The 25,693-nt window shown below is 38.3% G+C and overlaps 1 protein-coding gene across 1 annotated transcript; it reads right to left on the bottom strand.

The window, feature by feature from the left end:
• Positions 1–1,846: 1,846 nt before the first annotated feature.
• Eif2a (eukaryotic translation initiation factor 2A) lies at positions 1,847–25,693 on the bottom strand. Its single transcript, XM_050120220.1, has 14 exons — positions 25,551–25,693; positions 19,008–19,077; positions 17,608–17,682; positions 14,456–14,574; positions 12,181–12,280; positions 11,552–11,634; positions 10,803–10,876; positions 10,534–10,678; positions 10,259–10,375; positions 6,961–7,532; positions 5,289–5,402; positions 4,176–4,292; positions 2,722–2,787; positions 1,847–2,210 (listed from the first exon to the last, which is right to left on the bottom strand). The coding sequence occupies exons 1-14, from the start codon at positions 25,600–25,602 to the stop codon at positions 2,145–2,147; spliced, it is 1,770 nt and encodes a 589-aa protein (XP_049976177.1). The 5' UTR covers positions 25,603–25,693; the 3' UTR covers positions 1,847–2,144.

Here is a 25,693-nt window from a genome sequence, read left to right as displayed (position 1 = left end):
TCCTACAGAAGACTTACGACGACACAAACTCTTGCCAGCGTGCCTAGCTTTGGATACTCATAACCAACATATTTACGTTAAACTGTTTGAAACCCCACTTGATAAAAACTTAGTAGCCTTGTCCTTTCTAGTACCTTACTAACTCAAGATGCACATAATGCAGAAATGACCATCAAGCAGCAGTGAAGGAAATCCCCAATCCAAAGCAAACCCAGTTCTAGTATAGAGATGAACGCCTCTGCTTCGTTAGTAAGCACGCGCGTACACGTGCCTGAGTTTCAACACTAAATGTGCATCAGTGTGAATGTTTCTACCTGCTACACTGCACATGACAGATCGTGATAATTACAGATGACAGAGAGTACTGATATGGAATAAGCTCCATGATATTTTAAGACAAAAGGGGCACAAAGGGGACTTACTGACCATTTCCTTCTTTTTCATTGTTTCTGACCTCAAACTTGTGATACTCCTTCCTCATCCCCTACCCCACACCCCTGAGCTCTGGGATTACAGGTATATGACATTACACTTGGCACAGAATAACTTTTATATCCCATCATTTCTTTAAAATATACATGAACATATATATCTGAATGTACATACTTTGTACCTTTAAAACATAAGAAACTGATGAATGTTGCTACAGAATATAGGCAAAAGACGTGCTTTCATTTTATGCTTTCTTCCCCTGACTTCCTAAAAATGTGTACATGTGTACTTTCTTTTTTTTATTTTATTTTATTTTATTTTGGTTTTTCGAGACAGGGTTTCTCTGTGGCTTTGGAGCCTGTCCTGGAACTAGTTCTGTAGACCAGGCTGGTCTCAAACTCAGAGATCTGCCTGTCTCTGCCTCCCGAGTGCTGGGATTAAAGGCGTGCGCCACCATCGCCGGCACATGTGTACTTTCTAAAGAAATAGAAAAATTAGTACTCTCATGATGACTCAGTGGGTAAGGGTCTTGTTGCCAAGCCCGACAACCTGAGCTGATGCCGAGAAACCACATGGCAGGAGAACCGACTTCTACAGATTGTCTTCTGACCTCCATGTGTGAGCCACGGCACACGCCACCCACCAACACACCCACCTAAACATCCAATAAACAAATGTTTAAAACAACAACAAAAATCTTCAAAAAGTCAAATAGAGAAATAGCCAAAGGAAAAACAATTTACTAAAATATGAACAACTGACAAATTTGGCAAAAAACACATAAATGCATCCCTAATAAAAAATAGATGTAACCAATAACAAAAAAAATATCATTTTTAGTTTATTAATCTGGCAAAAATTCAAAGCCCTTTTACAGTCAATACCAATAAAGGTGAATAACTTTACTGGTGGATGAAGAAATTATCAGTGTTTATAAAAGTAAGAGTGAGCACAGTTCAGGACCAGACAGTCACCGCCCTCGGGACACCAGCAGTGTGCCACAGGAACCTAGCGCATGCGCTCTGGAGTCAGAGTACTTCTGTTCAACTCCACTTCCCACACACTACCAGGTTGCTTTCTTTTTAAAATATTTATTTTTATTTTAAGTGTATGGGTGTTTTGCCTGCATGTATAACTGTACATGCCTGGTGCCTGTGGAGGCCAGAAGGAGGCGTCAGATCCCCTGGAACTGGAGTTACAGACATGGCTGCAGGTGGTGCTGGAACTCTAACTTGGATCCAGTGTCCTTATCTGAGCAGCCATCTCTCCAGCCCCTAAAGATTTCTTACTTTCTGGACTTAAGTTTCTTTACTTATAAAATAGACATGATAGCAACATACACTTCATATTTTGTTGTAAGAATAATATATCCTGTAAATTTATAATAAAGAACTTCTTAACTTGAAGGCAAAAATAAATTTAAAATGTCTTTATTTATTTATATAGGAAATTCTGTTACCTATTTTAAAAAAATGTCTGTCAATTTGTCAAGCTCATCTTAAAGAAACCATCTCTTTATCACATACTGACATGATACAGGATGTAGATGTCAAAGTCAACTTGATAGACATCATTAAATAATCACACATATGCAGCCATGGATAAACAGTTAACAACACACACTGATGTTAAAGGTGGGCATGTAGAGATTCCATCAATACCATGGGATTAACAAACGTGCTTCCTGCCAACAAATTGCTTTCTGTGAATCTTCACACTCCCAATTCCAAGTCTTCAAGCTCCTGGAGAAGGGCTGTCTCTTTTTGAATTTTCTCCAACTACAAACATTTCAAACAATAAAGTTATTAAATAGAAAATAATTATTGGATCTGTAACCTAACAGTATGAAGGACAAAATTTAGAGATGGAATATTCTTACACTTTATCAGACCCACTGCATAGAGCTGTCATACTGTCATTCCAGCTCAAGATTCCCTGCATCTGCTTGTGCTTCAGAGTACTGAGAACAAGGGGAGGGAGACGGCAAGCAGGACAGACGGGGGAGCCCACTATTTACCTGCAGCTGTCATTACTTTGTATTACAGAGACTCCACTAGGATACCCCTTAGGAACGTGACTCATTCACCGTGATCTAGGGCAGCTTCTCCTACCACAGACAAAACTTTAAGAGTAGCAGAAAGAAATTTAAAAAGTATTAAAAGGAATTTCACAAGCAGTTTCCCAGACAAGTTCGTCAGTTCTGCGCTTTTCTCCTGACTGAGTAATGGCTCACACTCATGGGGGGGAGGGGGGGTATACTGATGAGTCCACCGGCAAGTGAAGCCTTACCTGATTTTTCTCTAGCTGCTTCCCAGCGGCTGCCTGCTCTTTCAGCTGCTCTATTGCTTTTAGTTTCTGTGAAATCAAATACAGGGAAGGAGAAAGAAGAAAAGTTACTTTCTAAAGCAATTCTCCCCCACACTCCCACACCCGGGTTTCTCTGTATATTTTAGGCTATCCTGGAACTCACTCTGGAGACCAGACTGGCTTCAGACTCACAGAGATTCACCTGCCTCTACCTTTTGAGTGCTGGAATTAAAGGTGTATGCCACTATGCCCAGCTAATGCAAATTATTTTATCAACAACAATCGTACTTCATTTCTTTCAGAGACAGTCTATTAAAAATGCTAGGACAAGCCAGGTGGTCATGGCACACACCTTTAATCCCAACACCTGGTAGGCAGAGGCAGGCGCCATCTCTGTGAGCTTGAGGCTAGCCTAGTCTGCAGAGTGAGTTCCAGGACAGCCAGAGCTGTTATATAAAGAAATTCTGTCCCAAAAATCAAAAACAACAAGAAAAAAAAAAGTTAGGATAAATTCTTTTTAAAAGTTAAATATAGCCGGGCGGTGGTGGTGCACGCCTTTAATCCCAGCACTCGGGAGGCAGAGGCAGGCAGATCTCTGGAAGTTCGAGGCCAGCCTGGTCTACAAGAGCTAGTTCCGGGACAGGCACCAAAGCTACAGAGAAACCCTGTCTTGAAAAACCAAAAAAAAAAAAAAAAAAAAGTTAAATATAAAATTATGTTAAAAACGTGGGATTAGGCAAACTAGGTTTTTGCAAGATTTTGGTTTTTTTTACTTGTTCTGTGTGTAGGTGTCTAAGCTGTGGTGTCTGCTTTCCCCCTCTGTCACCTCTCCGGGAGTGCTGAGATCAGACCTGGACTGTGAGGTTTGCACAGCAAGTTTTCAGTGATGTTGTGAGTGTGCGGGTATGGCTTCACAGCTACAACACAGGTGTCAGCATCTAATTCAACACTGCACAGTGGCAGGACAATGTCTCTGGACTTAGGAGAAGTCTTTCCCCCAAACACTGTAAGTTCCCTTCTCTGTGTGTGTGTGTGTTCATGTTATAAGCTGGAATAAAGTACTTGTCCCCATCTAACTCGAAGGGAGCCACTGAAAGCTGAGGACAGGATTCAGGGCTGGGGATGCAGCTCAGCAGAGCAGCACTTGCTTAGCATCTGTGAGCCCTGGGCTCACTCTCCAGCCCACAGCGATGACAATAAGAAACACCTTTACTACACAGATGTCTGTTGTTCCTTATTCAAAATTAACAGACTAAGCAGCTTCAGTCGCTAAAGCATGTGTGACTGGAACTGACTTGTGATTCATGGAAACAAAGGAACAATGAGAACTGTTACCGACTCTAACCCCACTGAGCGCCTGAGTTCCACTCTTAATGATGCTCTTCTCACAAACAAGCCTCCAGATGTACATACCTATTCTTCATTTAGTCTCTCACCTTCTTAAGATTCTTAATTTTTTTGTCTACTTCAGGATCTCCCGAAGCAGACTGGGCAATAGTGTTCCGTGGTGCACTCTGAGGGACAGGAGTAGGAGCCACATCACTTCTTGCTTCCTAAGGGGAAACACATTTACACAGCTATTTCCTCTCAGTCTGTGTGAGACAGCCGAGTGGGTAAAGGTGCTTGGCAACAAGCCCGACAGCCAGAGTTCAGTTCCTGGGACCCACATGCTGGAGGGAGACCACAGCACACGTGTGGTCAGAGGACAACCTGTAGGCATTGGTTCCTTCAACTGTGTGGTCCCAGGGGTCCTGAATCTGACCAATTAAAACACATTTCTAGAGGTGTAATATATATATACAAATATATATGTATTATATATATATATATATTATACTAACTATATAGTATATATAATATACTAAAATATGAAATTCTTTTTATCATTTTAGATTCATATATTAATGGTTTGGTCCCCAAGGTAGTGCTACTAAGAGGTGGGCCTAATGGAAGGGAATGCTCTTGAGAGCACAGTGGAACTACAGCTGTATCTTACTCCACAACAGGTTTTTGCCCTGATCTGCTATACAAGCCCAAGGCAATAAAGAGAATAAAATGAATTACAAAGAGATGAAGCTGTAGGCCAAAGGCAGATCACTTGCCCACCATCTGCAAAGCCCTAGGTTCAGTCCCTAGCACCACTAAAAGCAGACACAGTGGTATACACTCATCCTCAACAGTTAGGAGGATGAGGAAGAAGGATCATGACTTGAATGTCAGCTACGCACTACAAGACAAGAACCTGTTACAGAACCATACAAACAAAATCCTGTGAGTCAAAATAAATCTTCTATCTTTACAACTTTATTAGCCAGAAGCCCGCTGTAGTGAAAGAGGTTAGCAGTTACCTAGTAAAGATATAGATACTAACAGATACCGACTCAGAGGCAGGCACAAGAGAAAGCTACCTGGCTACGGACATCTAATTCCACCTACATTTTCTCACATCACAATCACATCTTTAGGAACGTAATTGTTAACATGTCAGGGGTTAAAGCTAGATCAAGTAGCTTTTGGCTTGGTTTTGAAGAGCTCATTACTCCAAATACCTGTTTTGCAGCTTTTTTAGCTTCATGCTTCCTTTGATTTTTAAGGGCTGTTTTTGATAACGGCTTGTCACTTCCTGGATGTGGTTTCATATTCTGGGGAGGTTCATCTTCATGCTATGGAAAATGTAAAACAAGCACTTCTGAAATGGAGTCCAATAGCAAATTAAGTACCTTAACTAGTCTAGGACAATTTTATCAGAATTGTTTAAGAAAACTGGCATGGAATGTTTCAAATCTCTTAATAGTGTTCTAAATAAGGGCCTTCCTATTAGCTGATATGTATCTTCTACACAAAGTCCAGGCAAAATTCACTTTGGTTTATAGAAACAATGAAATTTGCCTCAGGAATACTAGAGACGTGTAGTTCTCATGAAACCTGAGTAACAACAGCTTCTCTGTGGGGTTTTGATGTGATTAATAACACTGCGAAGCAACAACCTCATTTGTTTTCTTCACAACAAGAATCATGTTACAGCTCTTTACTGGGAAAGTTAAGTTGAAAGGTTAAGCATTGTTGAAACAGGCTATCTCAATGGGATTTGAGAGGCTTTGAGATTTTTTTAGTCAAGAAAGAAGGATGTAGTTTTCCTTTTGTGCAAGCCAGGAAAAAGATAAGCAGTTTTATTCTTTGAACGTGTTATCTAATTCTCTGGGTACCAGTTTATTCAGTCCCTTTCAAAGGAACATCCAGCTAGGGTGTGACTCCACTTCTCTAATAACCTCAAGAACATGGAGTTCATGCTCAGATATTCTTTATTAATTTCAACACAGAAATTCAGACCACTGATCAATGTTCTTCTCAGCGCTGAAATACAGTTTGAAAGTACATGTGAATCTAACCAACATTCAAGAAATGTGAGGAACTAATGGCCTGAGGATAATAAATGTGTTTTCACAAACCAGAAGGAAAGGGCTGTAGAGTTTCACACAAAATCACTTTCTCCTGTGCTATAACTTACCAGTTTGAATTGGTGACTGGTTTATTTCTTACTGGTGAAAATGCTATGAAAGCCCCAAAGGGGAGGAGGTAACAACTCCCACCCTATCACCAAGGCTCAGGCAACATTACAGATGAGGAGTTTAAAAGAATGTAAGGGGTGGAGGATAGGGAGAAGCTGTAAAATACTGTCTTCTCGTTAGAGGTGGCTCTTACGTTTCACAGCAGTTGGGGTTAGCTGATATGATCAAGCCAGCCAAATTCTGACATAGATTTGTCATATGTCATTTGACATACTAAGGCCACAGCCCGTACTGAAGAATTATTGGTAAGTGAGAGTTGGGAGAAGCAGAATAATTGCTTTTAAGGATATGGCCATGGGTAAGACTCCCATTTGCCAAAAGATGGCCCCATACCCACGCACAAACGGACAGCACTGAATGGACTTACAGGGAGGGATTATGAGGACAGTTGGGGAGATAGAGAGTAGATATGATCATATTTAATTGCATATGTATGTGAAATTCAAGAATAAAAAATTGTTTTTAAACTGTAAACCCTCTTAAATTAACCTTGCAGCCAGCTTAATATATGAGTTGATCAGAATCTTCATCTTCTGTGGGCCTAACAGAGCTCTCTGGAGTGTATTTTAAGCAGGTACTAAGCAACTCAAGCAATGAAGGAAAGGGCCGTAGAGTTTCGCACAAAATCACTTCCCCCTGTGCTATTACTTACCAGTTTGGAATTGGTGACTGGTTTATTTCTTAAGGCTGGAGGTCTATAAGCTGTTGTAACTTTAGGTTCCTCACTAGGTACTTCAGTTGGCACTGCTTGGTACTTTATTGTTTTTGCTGGAAATACTCCATCCAAAAATGGCTGCCAAGACACCTGCCATAATTCTCCACTTGATGGCACATCATACTTATGCAGGACAGAGCCAGTATAATGCCAAATCTTAAACCCATTATTGACACGTAACCTGGGAGCACATGTAGCCGTTAAAATATGTTCACCATCTGGGCACCAGGCAAAATACGTAGAATCAGAAGCCACTGGTTTAGAAATCAGTTTGTAGTTCTTAACATCCCACACTTCCATTTGTCCCCGAAGATTTCCAAATCCAGCCAGTACTAATATATGTCCGTGAGGGCTATAGTAGGCTGCATTGCGAGGACCAGTCCCGAAATCAAACACAGGATCACACTTCAGGTTGAAAACCGTCGCTTTCGCAGGCATAAAACCATAAACAGCACAAAACTCAGTAGAGCTAGAATTCCAAACAACATCATAAATTGGGCCATTTTTTGCTAGAAAAAAATATAAGATACAAATCAACAGTAAAAAAAACTATATGAACACTAGTGCAAGATACAAATAACATTCATAATCATGCCAAACATTTTTTCAAACTTTAAAAATATTTTTTCATGATATACTATGAGTATTAATACATAATCATACATCCAAGAACTCCCATAGAATGTTATTATCTTCTAAACACATTGGCAATATGGGCTCATGGAAGCCAATATAAACTTACTGTAATACTTTACTACTAGAAATAAAAAACATTTTTAAAAATGAGGCTTTGCTAGGATGTCCAGGCTAGTCAAATTCCTGAATTCAGATGATCATCCTAGCTCCAAAGGGCTGAGACGCAGACTACCATGTCCAGCAATAGTTGGTTATTTTTTTTTTCTGGAATGAATACCTGCACATTACTATACAAATACAAACTATATAAAACTATATAAAATCACATGCCATAAAAAAGTGTCTATCAAGGCAACCTATTTCATTTCTTGAATATCCTTTTAGAATATTTTCTTGAAATAAAGCATCTTCTCTAAATACAAAAAAAAATGACAAAGTTCTAGGCTTTCGTTAATACCATATTTTGGAGATTTTTCTACATGATCATGTTAAAAATCTGCCTCAGCCTCTGCCTCTGTAATTTATTATAAACCACCCTGATCATTTCTCCAGTGCAAGTGCAGACAAACATAAGAAGGCAGCTACAGACAGACAGTGGTGGGTCACACTTTTAATCCAGCACTTAGAGGGCAGAGAGATAGGTGGATCTCTGAATGCAGGGCCAGCCTGGTTTTGTTTAATTAGTGCTATCTTTTAATAATTAAAAGTAATTTCATTTGTTTTCTGGTAGACTACTTTTCCTATAATTCCCATTTCTCTTCCCAGTTATTGAGTAGGCATAGGCAACTTTTGAAATTAAGTTTACCCTTTCTTATATTCATACATCCCTTGTCTGCTTGTTGTTACTTTTGGATATTTTTTCTGGAGTCTCTTATAATTCAAGTCAGACTGGAACTCAATATGTAAATGAAAATAACCTTGAATCTCTGACCCTCCTCCATCTGCTAAATATTGGGATTAAACGTATTTATTACTACGCTTAACTTTGTCAGCTTAAAAAAAAAAATCTTTTGCTTACCTAAGTTAGTAGATTCTTCTAACAGAAACCTAAAAGATTTTACATATTACAAATTTATTGTATTTTCCTTAGGATTTTTGTCTTGCTTAGAAAATCTTTTTTTATTCCAAGATTTTTTATAATTCCAAGTTTTCTCACACTTTTATAATGTTATATTTAATGTTTATATTATGTTTATAATGTTTATTTTATAAAATAAGTGCTAATTTTATAACACACTAATGTCTACAAATATACAGATCTATTTCTATATATTTTATTTTATACATACATTAATTTTTCATAAGCCAGATCCAAATGCTCTTAAACTGTTTTACATTTTAATATCTTATAGTATCAGAATTTCCCATGGCCTCTTAATGGTTTTCAAAATAGTGTTGTGTTAATCTTTTATTACCAAATTTCAGACCAGTTTATCTAGATTTTTTTTTAAAAAAAAAAATCTGATTGGCATTAAAATGTTAAATTTTAGATTAACTAAGAGAGGAATGCCATCATTTATAAAAGTTTACTGATTAATGTTTAGAGTTTATCCCATAGGCTCTTATAGTGTGTTTCTTGGTGTGTCTTACTGTGTTTAAAAGGCTGTTATTTGACTGTGATTTCATTTATACAAAGACAAATCCAGTGTTGTCCTTCTTTAGATGTGTTGTAGTTACTTGATATGTCAGGTCTCTGTTTAACTTCTTGTTTCAGTGGGAATACAGGGCATTTTGGAGGGGAAACTATGGACTATTTCTCTACTTACACATGTTCAGTTCAAAGGGAAAAAATTAGGAAGCTGCTAGAATTGAAAAACTATTATTCTGGGCTGGAGAGTTGACTCAGCAGCCAAGTGCCACTTGTTCTCTTGCAGAAAACCAGAGATTCAACTCCCAGCAACCAATGGCAGCTCACGACCAATGTAATTCCAGTTCTAGTGCACTCTTCTGACCTTCTTGGGCCAGAGGTATGCGTGCACACAGCATACAGTCATACAAGTAAGCAAAGCACTCAGACACATAAGTAATAAAATAAGAAGTCTAAGTAAAATAACTATTATTCTATAGTTAATTTAGCATATTCAGGCAACATTGTTGGACTTTATTCTCATTTCTGCAGCAATTATTAAACTTACTATATCTGCCTGCTGTATAAGTTAAGTGCTCAGAGAGCTGTTATAGAAAACCACATCACCCAGAGATTCTACTCCTACTCAAGAGCTGGCATAGGGCTAACAAACTAACTGGAGTCTGCCAAAGTCAGGCTTGCTTGAGGATGACTTTAAGTTTGTCAATGAAGAGGAATTTTATCAGAAATGTTATCATGGTATTTGGGTTTAGTCACTTGATTAAGAATTTAGACTGTTCCCAGCGCTCAGGACGCAGAGGCAGGCGGATCTCTGCAAATTCGAAGTTAGTCTGGTCTACAAAGCAAGTTAAAGAACAGCCAGCCTATTTATTATATAGAGAAACCCTGTCTCAAAAAACAAAAACAAAAGCCAAACAATTTAGGTTGTATTACCTTCATGGCACTGTGTCTGTGTGTTTTCTTTTACTGTTATTGATCTTAACCACAAGGAAACTGTTAAGGCGTACTCACGTAATTGTACTACAGCACTCTCTCCATTTGTGGCAATGTAGTGCAGAGTTTGTTCTCCATAGTAGGAAGCTCCTGTCTTGTCAACCTCTGTACTAGCGATTACCAGCACAGCAGTAGCTATAACAGTGAAGCAGTATCCAATTAGATTCAAAATACAAGTTAAAAATCACCTATACATTCCTTTCTTTATATGTGTGTGTGCGTGTGTATGTGTGTGTTTGTGAGAATGTCAAAATTAACATCTGATAACAAAATTTTAAAATTATTCATCATACCTTTTTTATTCCACAGCATTGTAACCTTATCAGCTTTAAAGAAGCTTTTATTGGCCAGGGCTGCATGAGGTCCAGCAAAGTTGGGGTACTGATATAATCTAACAAATGAAGGTGCACCTTTACTTCCTGGGACATAGACTGCCACCTAAGACACACATGCACAAATGTGTATTTTAGAAGCATAAAATCTGAGATGGATGCTTTTAGAATTACTTTTAAAAAAGAGAATAGAGTTAAGTTCTATATAAGTAAATAAAAACAGAAATTACCTTATAAGGTTGGCTTCCAGGTGATAAATTAAAGTCATTAACTTTTTGCAAATGTAATTTATTTGCAATTGTGTCTAAAATGAGAGGAAATAGATTACAGATTGATAATAAGTTAACAAAAACACATCAAACTCAGAATTCATTATAAAAGGCTATTATAACTACAAATTGTTCATTGCAGTTTCATGCAGATGAGGCAGAGCAAACTGACAGAAAAGGCATGGGAGGGAGCCAGGAAGAACTAGGCTTCAATTCCGATAACCAACCCATTTACTAGGTGTGTAAACTTGGGCAAGTAATAAGATGATGCTAACTATACCCCACTAACTCCTCAGGAACTGATGACAATGACAAGCACATGGCATATGCCCCAATAAATGCCAATCTGTATAGTAAAATATTCAGAGTCCATTAGATGGGAAAGACTGGCCTCAGCTTGCTAGGGTAAAATGTGTATACAGAAATCTATTTGATAAATACGATAGCTGATACTGATAACACTATCCTAAGCAATGAGAATCCATGTTAATAAGCAATAGTGTTACCTTAGCTAATGGGATAAATACAACAATAATATTTAGGATGGCCCTAACCCTATAATGCCACCAAGGAAAGGAAAACTATTTAGATTATGGCTAGTAATGTGAAACCCTGGGGACAGATTCTTAGCACTGAAGATAAACAAACAAAAAACTTTGAAAACTGCATTTAAAGTAAATAATAAAGTTATTTAGTAAGTCTTTTCATACTAAAATTGTTGTTTTCAAAGAAGTGAATTTCATTGTTAACATTCCGCGCACAGATAACTTCATCATCTGACCAGGAAGGACACCTATGTCAAAAGAAAGAGAATTGGAAAGAGTAAAACCTTGTTAAAGCTATGATGCTGTTTAAGATAAAACACATCACACCTGCTACCAACAGTACTAATAGTATAATTAAATGGTGTATCATTAAAAATATATTGTTTCTTTTTAAAAACTAAAAGGGATATTTTACTATAATATAGACCTATAGACTTAAAAACCCTTAAACAACAGGATTTTAGAATAATTTATTTTCAAAGTCAATACTAAAAAAATAAATATATACAATGATATTAGGAATATCGTGAAAATGTCACTTTCTGGACTGGAGAGATAACTTAACAGGCCAGAGAGCAATATTTAAAACCACTTGTTCTTGCAGACAACCTGGGCCCATTTCCTAGCACCCAGATTGTAGCTCACAATCATCTCTAACACTAGTTCCAGAAGATCTGATGACTTCTGACCTCCAAGGTCACTAGGCTTACGTAAGGTAAATATATATACATGCAGGCAAAACATTCTTAAAATAAATCTAAATATTTTAAATAGCACTTTAAACATTTATTTACCAGTTTTGCATTTTTTTCTGTATGAAAGATTTCAAACATGTTCCAGTTTTCACGTCATAAAGCTGTAGGTTGGGTACCCCAGCTGTGCCATCTTTAGAAGCTGCAATAAAAATTTTTATAGTGATTGTCTTCTAACACTTGTTAAGATTTCATGCTCACAAAAACCTTGAATAGTATTAAGAATATTAAATGAAAGAATTGCCTACAATCAACTCTTCCTCGTCTTTAATTACGTAGTTAATTACTCATTGCTAAAACCATGACAACATGACAGTTGTTTGAGTTAAACTCCATCTCTGAAATGATTGCTTATAAGTTTTAAGAATACTTGAGGAATTTATTTATTAATTCTGACATTATTGTCAAAGGGATTAAGTCATGAAGGTTTGTACTAATAATTTATGATTTTCAAAGTCCCTTCAATTTACTTGGAAAAACAAGATTCATTAGAGTCCAATCCTCTGGAAAGAATAAAACCCTAAGGTTTATAACCAACAATGAACTATTATCATTTATTTATTTATTGCCATTGCTAGAGAATGTTTTACCCCGTTCTTCCTTCTTTTTTTATATGATACAGTCATATATATCCTAGACCGACCTCACATTCCTGCTGAGAGTGACGTTGAACTTCTGATCTCTAAGTACTAGAACTACAAGCATGTGATACTTCACCCAGTTTACATAGCGTGGGGGATCAAACAGAGGCTTTATGAATGCTGGCAAGCACTCTACCAACTGAGCTGCATCCCAGCCCTAATAAAAAGTTCTTAACACAACCTTTATACCACTTTCTCTCTCTGTATGGATAGAGCATGGCTATATGAAAGTTCCTATGTCATTACCATTATATGGCTTTAAATGTGTCAAACAGGACAGTTTCCTACCCTTTCTGTTATTGGAGACAAGGTCTCAATTTAGTTAGGCTATTCTCCACCTCACAGTCCTCCAGCTTCAGCCTCCCGGCAGGACTGGACTCACAGGCAGGTACGCTCCACACTGTCCTAACACACGCTTGTTTCATATTCTATCCACTGTACTGTCTTTTGCTTATAGTGATTAATAAAAATGTTGACTAAATCATTATTATTCCAGATTTTAATGGTTATTTTCTAGCCAACAGTTATTTCCCTTCTAAATTTTCTTTTGCAGTTTTCTTCTTTATCTCATAACTTACATTTTCACTTTACTTCCTGAGTTATGTTATTTGCAATCAAATATGGACCAAAAATATTAAAAGTAAAATCCTAGAAATAACTCATTCATTTGAAATTGCCTACCATCTTAAGTGATGAAACTTGAGCCATCCCATTCTAATTGGAACACAAGTATTTCTTTTTAATAAATCATCCTTTGAAAAAAATTATTTATTGTTTGCTTGCTTCTTTATTATTTATTTAGAGGCAAAGTCTCACTATGTATCTCTGGCTGTCCTAAAACTCACTTTGTAGAGCAGGCTGGCCTTTAACTCACAGAATCCACCTGCCTCATTAGTCACCTGTGGGTCCAGTATATCCATACTACACCCATACGCTTCTCCCCACCCAACAGTCTTCCTGGTGATTATATTTACTGGCAGAAGACACAGTGCTTTCACCAAGTAACCCTTATTTTACTTAATGAGAGGAACACAAAAGTAGTGATGCTAGCAATTTGCATAAGAGAAGCTACAGAGAGCTTCCTCAAAGTAAAAAGGTTAAAGTTCTTATTTAATATAAGAAAATGCTGCATCATTGCAGACGTTAAGGTTGGCAATGGAAATGAATCGTCTATTCATGAAACTATGAACAAAATGTTCGTGTTACTTTTTCTGAGAAACCCTAACAGTTAAAAGTTACAGTCACAGTACTGTGAGTACTTGGTTAAGATGAAAAAGGCTGGGGCTGTGGGTGTAGCTCAGTTGGGAGGGTGCTTGTCTAACACGCATGAAGCCCTGGGTCTGGTCTCCATCACCACATGGATGGAGCAAGGTGCTATATACCTGAAATCTCAGCATCCAGCAGCAGTGCAGACAGTAGACCAGAAGTTCAAGATCATCCATGGCTACAGAGCGTGAGGACAGCCAGGGCTACCTGATATGGAGCCTGCTTAAAGGGTGTGGCTTACTTGCAATCTTAGCCATACACTAAGATCATATTCCCTGCAGGCGGTGGGGGTTAGGGGTGGGCTGTCTGCTTGACCTTAAATTACCATCTTACAAGGTTATAAACTTAGCTTTTCCCCCGCCAAATGTACTTAGTCCTGTTAGAATACTTTTCAAGGGGAAAATACTTACTCGTGTAAGGCTGCCACGTTGCCAGGACAGTGTTATTTGGCGAGAATTCAAGGCAAACTGCTTTTGGGAGGTCGAAGGAGTGCAGTAGTCCCTTGTTAGTGACATTGATTATATTTACTCTGGTTTCAAAAGAAATTACTTCAGCAAAAATACCATTTTATAACAGTTAGCACTAAAACATTCATGCCCCTTTTCAAATACAGAACACTCCAAGTTGTTCACTTTTCATAAAGACTACTAACATAAGTAGTTTTTATGGCAATTTCAAAAACCACCAAGGAAACACAATGTAAATTTTATCCAAAAAGTATTGAGAAATAGTACAGAATTAGCAGAAAGACACAGAAGTGATATGGCTTCCAACTGAGTGAGCACAGGGCTAGGCTGCCGGGAAGTTGAGGGTCAGCAAGTCAAAGGGAAGGCAGGCCAGAGGCAGAATGGTGAAGCACCCTGTTTACATTATAATAGAATCCGTAATAGTTAGCAAGTCTGTTAAGATCTCAAAAGCTGTCTAATGGATAGGCCTATTAAAAATTGCTGTGTACGGCGGGAGAGATGGCTCAGAGGTTAAGAGCATCGCCTGCTCTTCCAAAGGTCCTGAGTTCAATTCCCAGCAACCACATGGTGGCTCACAACCATCTGTGATGGGGTCTGGTGCCCTCTTCTGGCCTGCAGGCATACACACAGACAGAATATTGTATACATAAAAATAAACAAATAAATATTTAAAAAAATTGCTGTGTAATCATATAATAAAAGTAGTTCTATATTGCTCCATATTGGATGCTTCCTGCATAATCACAGGCAGTGGCCTTAACACTTTCTGCAAACCTCTCATTTGAATCCTTCCAAGTGTCATCATCTCAATTTTATAAACAAACACATTTAGAATTGAAAAAAAAAAAATCAAATGAGTTGATCTGATCAGCTATAATTTATCATATCACTGATAAATATTAGTGCCAAGTTTTGGAAATCAGCTTGTGCAGACATACTTCCCTATGTTACATTGAAGTGTCAGGTTGGGGCTGCAGAGATGCTTCTTATGCCGTCTATGGACATCACACACACGGTGCAGAAACACACATGCAGGCCAAACACCCATATAACCCACATACATGTAAATAAACAAATAAATTTTAAAAAACAAAAATTGAACTAAACATAGTGGTGCACGCCTTTAATCCCAGCACTCAGAAGGCAGAGGCAGGCAGATTTCTGTGAGTTCGTGGCCAGGCTGATCTACAGAATTCCAAAACAGCCAGGACTACACACAGACACAGAGAAAGAAAGAAAGAAAGAAAGAAAGAAAGAAAGAAAGAAAGAAAGAAAGAAAGAAAGAAAGAAAGAAAGAAAGAAAGAAAGAAAGAAAGAAAGAAAGAAAGAAAGAAAGAAAGAAAGAAGGAGGGAGGGAGGGAGGGAGGGAGGGAGGGAGGGAGGACGGAAGGAAGGAAGGAAGGAAGGAAGGAAGGAAGGAAGGAAGGAAGGAAGGAAGGAAGGAAGGAAGGAAGGAAGGAAGGAAAAGAAAAAGAAACAGGCTGAGATTGCCCAACCCTTAGAGAAGGCACATAATGATGTTGCATCTATAAATGTGCCGGAGTGCATTAAAGGACATTCAGGAAGGTATCTGGCCTGTGGACCACAGGTTTAGGTACACCCATGATTAATCTTTTTAGGGTTAATACATGCATATATATGTAATATCCCATCTTATTTAAGAAATTGCTGAAATAAATTTTATTGTGCTCATGTCTGAGGAGGATACCAAGGTCAGGATAAGCAGACCCAGTAAGAATGAGGCTATATTGCACACTTAAACACACATGCACAGGCGTACCACCACACCCAATGGTCCTCTGCAAATTACAAACTATAAAAACACACTTTAAAATCGGGCTTTCTTGTTTTTGTTGTTGGTGACATTCCTAGTTTAATAAAACTTTTAAAAGTCCTATTTAAGGAAAGACCCATTAGTTTCTGAATTGGGTAACTACAAATTGACCAAAACCACAATCAATACCCGTATCTGATTGCCTTGTCCAGGAACAACACACACTATTTTATGATAACATCATTCTAAGAAAATAAAGACTAGCATCTGATATAGAAAATACCTATTAAAATGATGACACAATTTAAAATAGCATATAGGGATATACTTTAAAAAAAAAAAAAGCTGGGCCAATGTGGTGCACAACTTTAATCCCAGTACTCAAGAGGCAGAGACATGTGGATCTCTGTGAGTCCCAGGCCAGCTTGATTTACACAGTGATATGAGGCTAGCCAGGGCTATCCAGAGACCCTGTCTCAAAAACAAAACAAAAAACCTTAACATTGTGGCTAAGATTCAATGTGATTAAATTATTGATTTGCAATTTTACTGGCTAGCCAATAGCCTAAAAAGCAAATCAACTAATTTAGCAGTCTTTAATAGTTAATTTAAAAAAAAATCATGTTTATCTGACTTTCAGAAAATTTTAGAATATATTAACAGTATAAAGTCATTATTTTCAGACTTATGCATTATTTTTCTCTCTTTTGAAAAGCCTGACAGTATACATATGTTTGATAGCAACAAAAGAAAAACAAGTAAGAGATATCTGGACATATTCTTGATCTATAAAATACTATAGTGACCACAGGAAATTAAAAAAGACTGATTTTAAAAAACTATGACCATTTAATGAAAATAATTGTTTTCCTTTTTTTGTTATCTAATAGTTTACATAATATGAGCTATATTAATCATTCTTTCTATACTTTTATACACAATAAAACTAAAAGTACTTAATTACTGATTTAACAGCAAAAATACTAGATATTTAAGTATACAGTAAACAAGCAAAAAAATAATTTTCTAAATGAAAATAGTGAATCTAAGAAACCCTAACCAATGATTTAGAATACTATTTAAAATAATTTTTTATTTCCTCCATAATATTTTTTCATAGTAATTTTAAATTGTGAGTCACTTCATAACTCAGGTTATGGCTTATGTATAAGAACATCTCTAAGGATGTTCAAAGTACTCTCACTACACATGACAATAAAAGATAGACTTTACCAATGATAACCGAATACACGTATTTCAAACCATGCCAGCCATGTAATATTCATGGTGCACATAAAATTTTCCATAAATGAGCACTAACTTTTCTCCATTGTTCCAGGCAAACAATGTCCCATCCTTACTAAAAGTGTAGACTTTGCAATTTTTTCCAGATTCCCTGAAAAAAGAAAAAGTTTAAATTTAAAAGCACTAATAATATTTTTCAAAAAATCTGATTTAGAAGTCTACAATCCATTAATTCAATGATTTAATAACTTAAACAAATTTTATGAACATTCCAAAATGTTTTTGTCTATTTAAATACTTAATCTCTTATAATGCAAATGTCAACAAAGATTGTAAAATATGCTGGAAACTTCTTGCAAACAGACGAACCTTCAGAAATAGATCATTTTTTGGTGTGGTGGTTTGAATGAGAATGGCCGCAGAGGCTCATGGATTTGAACATTTAGTCATCAGGGAGTGGCACTACTTGAGAAGGATTAGAAGGTGTGGACTCCTTGGAGAAAGCATGTCAGGGGGGAGGGGAAGAGTGGGCTTTGAGGTTTCCAATGTTCAAATCAGGACCAGTGGCACGTTCCTCCTGCTGACTGTGGGTCCAAATGTAGAACTCTCAGCTACTCTCCAGCACCATGTCTGTCTACACGCCACCATGTTTCCCACCATGATAACAATGGACTCTGAAAATGTAAGCAAGCCCCAATTAAATGCTTTCTTAGGTTGTCATGGCATGGTGTCTTTTCACAGCAAAAGAATACCAACTAAGACAGTGGTCAAAGAAACCAAAACAATGAAACTGAATATGAAAGTTATCAGCTGTCCCCTCTGAGCAAGCTGAGGAACTGCAGTGCAGAGGCGTGGTAGACTAGCCCCACACTATATGCATAAAAAAACAGTAGTGGACAGAATACCCTCAAGGACCAAAGGGCCCTAGGATTTGAAAGACTAAGCTATTCCATCAATTTCCCCAGTGGAGACATAATGTATAAAAGCAATACAAAGATCTTAGTAAATGACGTGCAGGCTTCTGAGTATTATCTGTAGAAATATGACTGGTGTCAACATTCCAGCAAGAAATTAAAACTGTAAGTAGTACAACTCTCTACTGGAGATGGCCACTGTGAATATATCCAATAGCAATGAACGCCTAGCCAAATGTAAATGTGTGTGAGTATACATGTACTAGTTTATCTATTATTTTCCTTTTTGGTCAATGAGCTGAGAGATGGCTCCCCAATCAAGAGCATTCACTGCTCCTCCAGAAGACCCAGCTTCAGTTTCCAGCTCACAACTACCTGTAACTCCAGGGAATACAACACCTCCTCTGATCCACGGCACCACACACACAGCTGTTGCATAGACACACATAGGGAAATAACCATACACATAAAAACTTTCTAACATTTTAAGAAATATCAGTATCAACAAAAATCTTTCAGAGTGCATTGTATGTTTCTTATTGATCATTTGACAGAGCTGTACCTTGGAAGCACTGTGCTTTCTGTAAAGTGTGGTGGTCCATTCACCATGTACAGTCCTTCTGATCCCCGGACTAAAGAAACAAGGGAAAGAAGCTTGGTTACGATGCTAAGACCCAGAGATATTATTGAACGTTACTGAAAAGCAAAGGGCTTTCAAAATACAGTAAAATCATGAAACATTTCCTCCTACTACAGAATGCTAACATTTCAAGTCCACTTTCCTGCCTTCCACATAGAAGTCATGTAGCTGAATAGAAATAAATATGCAACTGGAAAACTTCAAACAATGTAACCATCCAAACAAAAGGCTGTGTCATAGTTGAAAGAGCACAGACTTAGCTGGATACAGTTAAACAAAGAGAACAGTAACAAATTCAAACAATCCAGGGAAAAGCTAGGAAAGGGCATCCAAAAACAGAAAGGAGCTAGAAAGAAAAAAAGGGAGCTAAAAGAAGCTGGAAAAAGAAAACAGGCCTCAGACCTAGAAGAAAATGGATGTTGAAGTATCTTAAAACAACGTATTTTAAAAATAAAATCTCAAGAGTTTCAGGCTGATTTCTAAAACCAGATTTGCATTTTGAAAAGACCAGTCTGGTACGATGTAGAAGATGAACTGGCTGGAGAAGGTCTGTAGTAGTGTCACAGAAGGGTGTGGAAGTTTGATTCAGGTGGAGCAGCAGGGGTGAAAAGCAGGAAATGAGGATGGGACAGGTAGGAATGTAACAGGTTTAGGGATGGGCTGCTACCTCAACAGCACTGTCAGTGCCCAAGGAAAGAAGGTTTAACTCCTGTCCGTGGCTTCCATTTCTCCAACTCAGACTCCTTCACTCTCTCTCAGTTGCTAGGAAAGCAATGAAGCTAATAGATGGGGTGGGGCTTAGCTCCAATCTTAACTTTTCATTCCTTTCTTTTCCCAAGAAGTGTTAAGAGACAGTTATTAGAAAAATACTTTGCCTAAGAATTAGTTAGCTCAGTTTTAGGTATCAGGCAGTCCCAAAGAACAGGAAATAATTTTTAGTTAGAAGAAAGTAAAGGAACCATAAATGAACAAAATGATAGCTACATCTTTACGAAGTTGTCAATTTAGCAAACAGAAAACAAGTAAACACATAAAAACTCTAAGTTTGTTAGACATACGTAAGCAAACAGCCCCCATCAGTACCCCTACAACATAGTGGAGCCTATCAAGCCGCTCTGTCCATTTCAAAACTGAAACTGAACACAGTGCCTTACAGACTATCTGACGGGCTTCTGTGTGCCTCCACCATGTGCTAAGTGTGACCACCGTCTTCAGAATGATTTCTAGCTGGGTGTGTCGACACTCCTGTCATTCTAATATTCCAGTGTTCGAGGCCAGTTTGATCTACAGCTATAATTTGAATCAAATGCTGAAGATACTCATTTTAAAGAGCTATACTAAAATTTGCAAAATGTCCTGTGCCAAAATATGTCCTAGAGTTTAACACTGTGAAAGTTTGTGAATTTTTTTCTTTTCTTTTCTTTTTCTGTTTGTTTGTTTGTTTTTGAGACAGGGTTTCTCTGTAGATTTGGAGACTGTCTTGGAACTAGCTCTTGTAGACCAGGCTGGCCTCGAACTCAGAGAGATCCATCCACCTGCCTCTGCCTCCCGAGTGCTGGGATTAAAGGTGTGCACCACCACTGCCCAGCTGAACCTTTTCTTTTTTCTTTTCTTTTGAGACAAGGCCTCATGAAGTAGCACCAGCTGGCCTAGTTAGAATTCTCTATGTAGACCAGGTTAACCTGGAACTCACAGAGATCAGCCTCCAATGAGGTACCATGCCCAGAGGAAGTAATACATTATAAACCCATTATCACTATTATTATTTACTTTGTGTGTTGATCAATCTTACATACATTCAGATAAATGTATCTACCACTATAGCCCTGAAGTTTTATTCTTTACAGCACTGAAATCCTGCTACTAAACAGGGAAGGCAGCAGCATTTCTCAGCACCAAACCTGCTGCAATATATATAAGATACATTAGGATTTAGAATAGGCTATATTTTCTTAATACTATAATTAATTTTTTAAGAGTCAGTATCTCATTATGTAGCCGTGGCTGGCCTGAAACTTTAAGTAGACCAGACAGGCATTGAATTCACAGAAATCTGACTAGCTCTGTCCCCTAGAGCTGGGATTAAAGGCATGTGCTACCACATCCAGCATTATTCACATGGTAACAAACATTATAGGGGCAAAACAAATAAAAATTTCAAACAAGGGCATTTACTAAGGCCATACAATTTAGACAGTGTAAAGTCACTCTCACTAAGGTGTAGTAGAATACACTAGGAGCTTTTCCAGAATTTACATACAGATCTAGACTAGAATGGCAAACTGTCAGGACAGTCCCAAGAAGGCTGCAAGAAAGCTATGAAATGTGAATGTGGTCCAAGTGTCCTGTCACTCTCACTGCTTACCCAAGTGCACGACGACAAAGAAGAGGAAGCTTTTCCTTACCTCACCTCAGCTACCCGTGCTCTAGAGCAGGACCTCAAGGTTTCCCCAGCTCTAGCGGCACTGTCCCCGTACTCTTCATTCCTCGTAACAGTCTAAGGACTCACGCTATTTAGACAAGCATAAGGGCTTTTCTAAAATTTCTATTTAAGATTTATACTTCATACCAGGGCAGATGGTTAATCCCAAAATAGTAGCAGTGAGGAAGAAACAACAAAAAGAAAAGCAAAATCCATGTCAACCATACTCTCACACAGAACTGAAGTCTTAGAAAACGACACGTAACATTTTAAAAGCCAGTGTGAAAACTGCCATGTTTTTGTGGCTCAAGAAGCATTTGATCTATTCTATTTGATCTATTCATGTGATCTATTCTCAGTATCGGCCTTTTTTAAGGATAAGGGAAATCTCGAGCCAAACTAAACAACTGCTTCTCAACATGCATATGCTCATGTTCTTACTTCTTGATTTGATTTCTATTTTACTGATATATTTACTTTTGAGACAGAGTCTCATATTTCAGGCTGTCCTGGAACTCACAGTAATCCTGATCAAGCCTCCTTTGTGCAAGGATTAAAGAAAAGTTTGAGCTCCCACATTCAGCTGTTCATGTTTACATTCTAAAAAAAGGAAACTTTAAAAACAAAATACCCAAAGCTACTTTTTGATTATTTCATTTATGCAATACTTTTGAGATAACAAAATTATTGTGATGCCAAACAAAACGGTAGTTTCAAGGATTAGAACCTTCAGAATTGTATTGTAAAAGGGAAATACAAGCATCTCTTGTGCTATATTCTAACAGTGGTTTCATGAATGTGTATATTAAATGAAAATGAGGACATAACTTCTCCAAGGTATGGATGAGGAGTTTTTATTGTAGATATAAGGGAGAGTATAGCCAGAGGCACCTGAAGTGTCCAAACTGAACCAGGCCATGAGAAAGAGGGAGATGCAGCCAAGAGAGCATGGACAGAAACAGCAGATTTTTTATAGGACTCGGGAGCTGTAGGGGGGGGAGGGGAGGGGAGGGGAGTGAAGCACCTGGGTTAGAGGTTTAGGGCAAGGAGTATGAGGAGAAGAGCTGAGAGCACACAGGGCTCTGCAACAGGTGCTTGCTACGATGTGAGAGCCCAGAGGCCAGTACATGCTTTAATATGCAACAGGCACCAAGGCTAGTCATCTGTCCTGAGTTTGACATACATGTACTAGAATCTCTTAGTCTCTCTCTCTCTCTCTCTCTCTCTCTCTCTCTCTCTCTCTCTCACACACACACACACACACACACACACACAAATAAACCAAAAGAACCTAAGTAAGGACTGCAGTTTGGTGGATACCACTGTGTGACTACTATGTACTAGTTTTGACAATATTCAATCTTTATGTTATATGATCAGTGGGAAGGCTAAGTACTTTTTGTCTTACTGTTCTGCAACTTCCATGAGTCTTAAATGATAGCCAAATAAAAAGATTTTTTTAAAAAATTATTTTTAGTAATACTTTAATGACAGGATAGCAGAAATTAAGCAAACTGACTTCAACTTTTACCAAAAATAGTTTTACTTTTAGACAAAAATCTGTACTCAAAGCTTTTTAAAAACTGCAATACATTTCTCTATATATAGCATTCTGATAAAGCATTCAGTATAAGTACAAATGTTTGAAAGTGACAAAGTAAACAGAACGCAAAGTTTGCTAAACGTGTGTTTGCACACTCAGTGTGAAGCCGTTTTTGACGACTAGGAGCTGGTATAATACACGTCAGTTTTACACACCTAACGTCGAGCCACTCTTTAGGAAACACTAACTTCCTTAAGGAATATTCAAAGGTGAGACAACATTGGTCTGGATCTCCTGACTAATAGTTGGCTGATAAAAGGATAAGAGTGAAGGCAAGGACAGCCAGCCTTGAGAATTCTGTCGTTTCTAAACGGAATGAATGTCTGCCCAGCATGAATTCTCCTCCTTTAATGAAAGAAAAGCAAGAAGCAGGGAACACTGAAAACAGATTTTTGAAGTCTTATAAACACTTGAATTCATTGACACTAGAAGAAGTGTGTAAAAGCTCACTTTTCACATGGTTTTTCACAGGGTCTTTGATCATTTCTGACTCAGAATCACAACAATAAAATTCACGGTTAAGCTCCAAATTATTCATAGATCTAAAAGTTTAAGTATGTTAAACAATATTTGGAAATTTAAAAACTAAAAACTAAGAATGTTGAAAAGAATAAGCAGCGTGCTGGTAGAAAATAGAGTGGAAATATCTGAGTATTATCCTGAAGCTGCAATTTCATAGTGGAAATCTGGCCGAGTCATCTTTGGGCATCTAAGAATTCTGAGACCATGAGAAAGTGTCAGAGCAAAGACTTTAACTCTGAGCACTGTAAGAAAAATTGTCATTCTTTGTTATCTGTATATTTGTATACAGATATTGTATACAAATTATATATCTTTGTTATACACAAACAATCTATTCTCCATTCATTTATTTTCCATTTGTTTAGTGTCTATTATTTCCTGGGTTCTGGACTAGGCACTGAAAAGGTGCGGATGAATAAGGCTCTACCCCTAACACCAAGAAGTTTACAGTCTAACAGGGAAAGAAAATATCTGAACGGAGAACTTCCTTTGTGAAGCTAAAAAACAAAAATTCTTCCCCTAGCATATAGGAGGTATAAAAATAGCTCAGAAAGTGGCTGGGAAACATGGGAAATTGCTTGGAAGAAGCTTGCCAAATCAACAGAAATAGGATAATCCCAAAGAAGAGTTTAAGGGACTTTATCAAACAACTCAGTACTTGTGCGATACAAAATAAGATGGGATGGAAAAGCAATAATGTGAAGAGCTAGTTCAAGATTATAAGTGGTCCATATGATGGGCTAAACAGGAATGACTACACACTGCCTCGACAGGGCAGAACACTTAATAGGTTTTTAATGTACTCACTTTTAAATAGAATTGAAATACTCATTTATTATTAAAACCTCTAAGTAACAAAGTCATCTTTATGAAGCTAGAAAAACTACTTATTTAATTACATAATTATTCTATTTAAACAGTCACAGAGGGCTGGAGAGATGGCTTAAACATTGAGAGTACTTGCTGCTCTTCCACAAGACTCCAGTTCAGTACTCAACACTCACTTAAGGTGGGGCTCACAACTATAACTCCAGCTCCTGGAAAGCCCAACACCCTCTTCTGGGCTTCTTAAGGATGCTCACACAGACACATACATTAAACAATAAATCTAAACAAAACAAAATCTTCTCAGCCTGGCATAGCGTTTAGCAGATTATAGCCTTCACTTTATAAATACTTGATGGATAAATTATCGTAATCTAAATGAATAGGAGTAGGCACAGACTTTAAAATGTACTCCTAGAATGGCAAGAAGTATAAAAGCTTCGCCATGCCTCGGAAGGACATAACTCCCAATTTCCAAAAGCAGACGTTCTTCCTAGCGATCTCGTCCTTCCCTGATGTTGTCGAAGAGTTGTGTCAGCTTCAAACTCCCAAGTCTTCTACTGCTCTACCTCTAAAATGTTCACAACTGCTTCAACCGAAAGCCTTAAACTAGCACGCTCCTGCTCACTGCCGCCACCCTAAGCCACATCGTCACCAGGAAAGCTAACCTGCACGAGCATTCTCTCGCTCCCTGTTCAGTCCTTGCAAACCTCATAAAAATAGGGAGCTCCGGTGAATTTGATGTGTGCAGTCGCGTTTCTTCTGCTATATAGAGGCAGGGGGTTTAAGAAAGGTCCGAGCAACACTAGCACTGCAGACCAGAGGTCACACGACCAGCACTTTCTTGTTGTCTGTCTATTCCGTGGACGATGAAGAATGATGGACGGATACCCGGGAGGAGGGAACACCAGAGACGGAAGCTTCGCTTCCCATCGCCACGCTATCGTGGAATAAACCACAAGCCAGCCTGGCTCTTCCGCGAGCCACGAGAAAAGACGAGTCGGACTCCGAGGCTGGCCGGGTAATCCTCCAGCGCAAAGACACGGGGAGCAACCACTCCGAAGACAGGGTCCCCCGCTCTTTTGGAACTCACCTGTCAACAGCGGTGTGGACGGCGCCATCTTATCCCGGAAAGAGAAACCCATGCGCCGGGGTGAGAGTTCACCGAAGGCCGAACCCGGCCTCTACACGTCTCCCCAAGCTCCGAGACCGCGAGCCGGGGTTTCCGGCGCCGCC

Source organism: Alexandromys fortis, unplaced genomic scaffold (genome assembly GCF_014885135.2).
Source record: "Alexandromys fortis isolate MF-2015 unplaced genomic scaffold, M_Fortis_MF-2015_v1.1 scaffold_172, whole genome shotgun sequence".
NCBI lineage: Eukaryota > Metazoa > Chordata > Mammalia > Rodentia > Cricetidae > Alexandromys > Alexandromys fortis.
The sequence above is the reverse complement of the archived record's forward strand: the minus strand, read 5'-3'. Positions and strand labels throughout refer to the sequence as shown.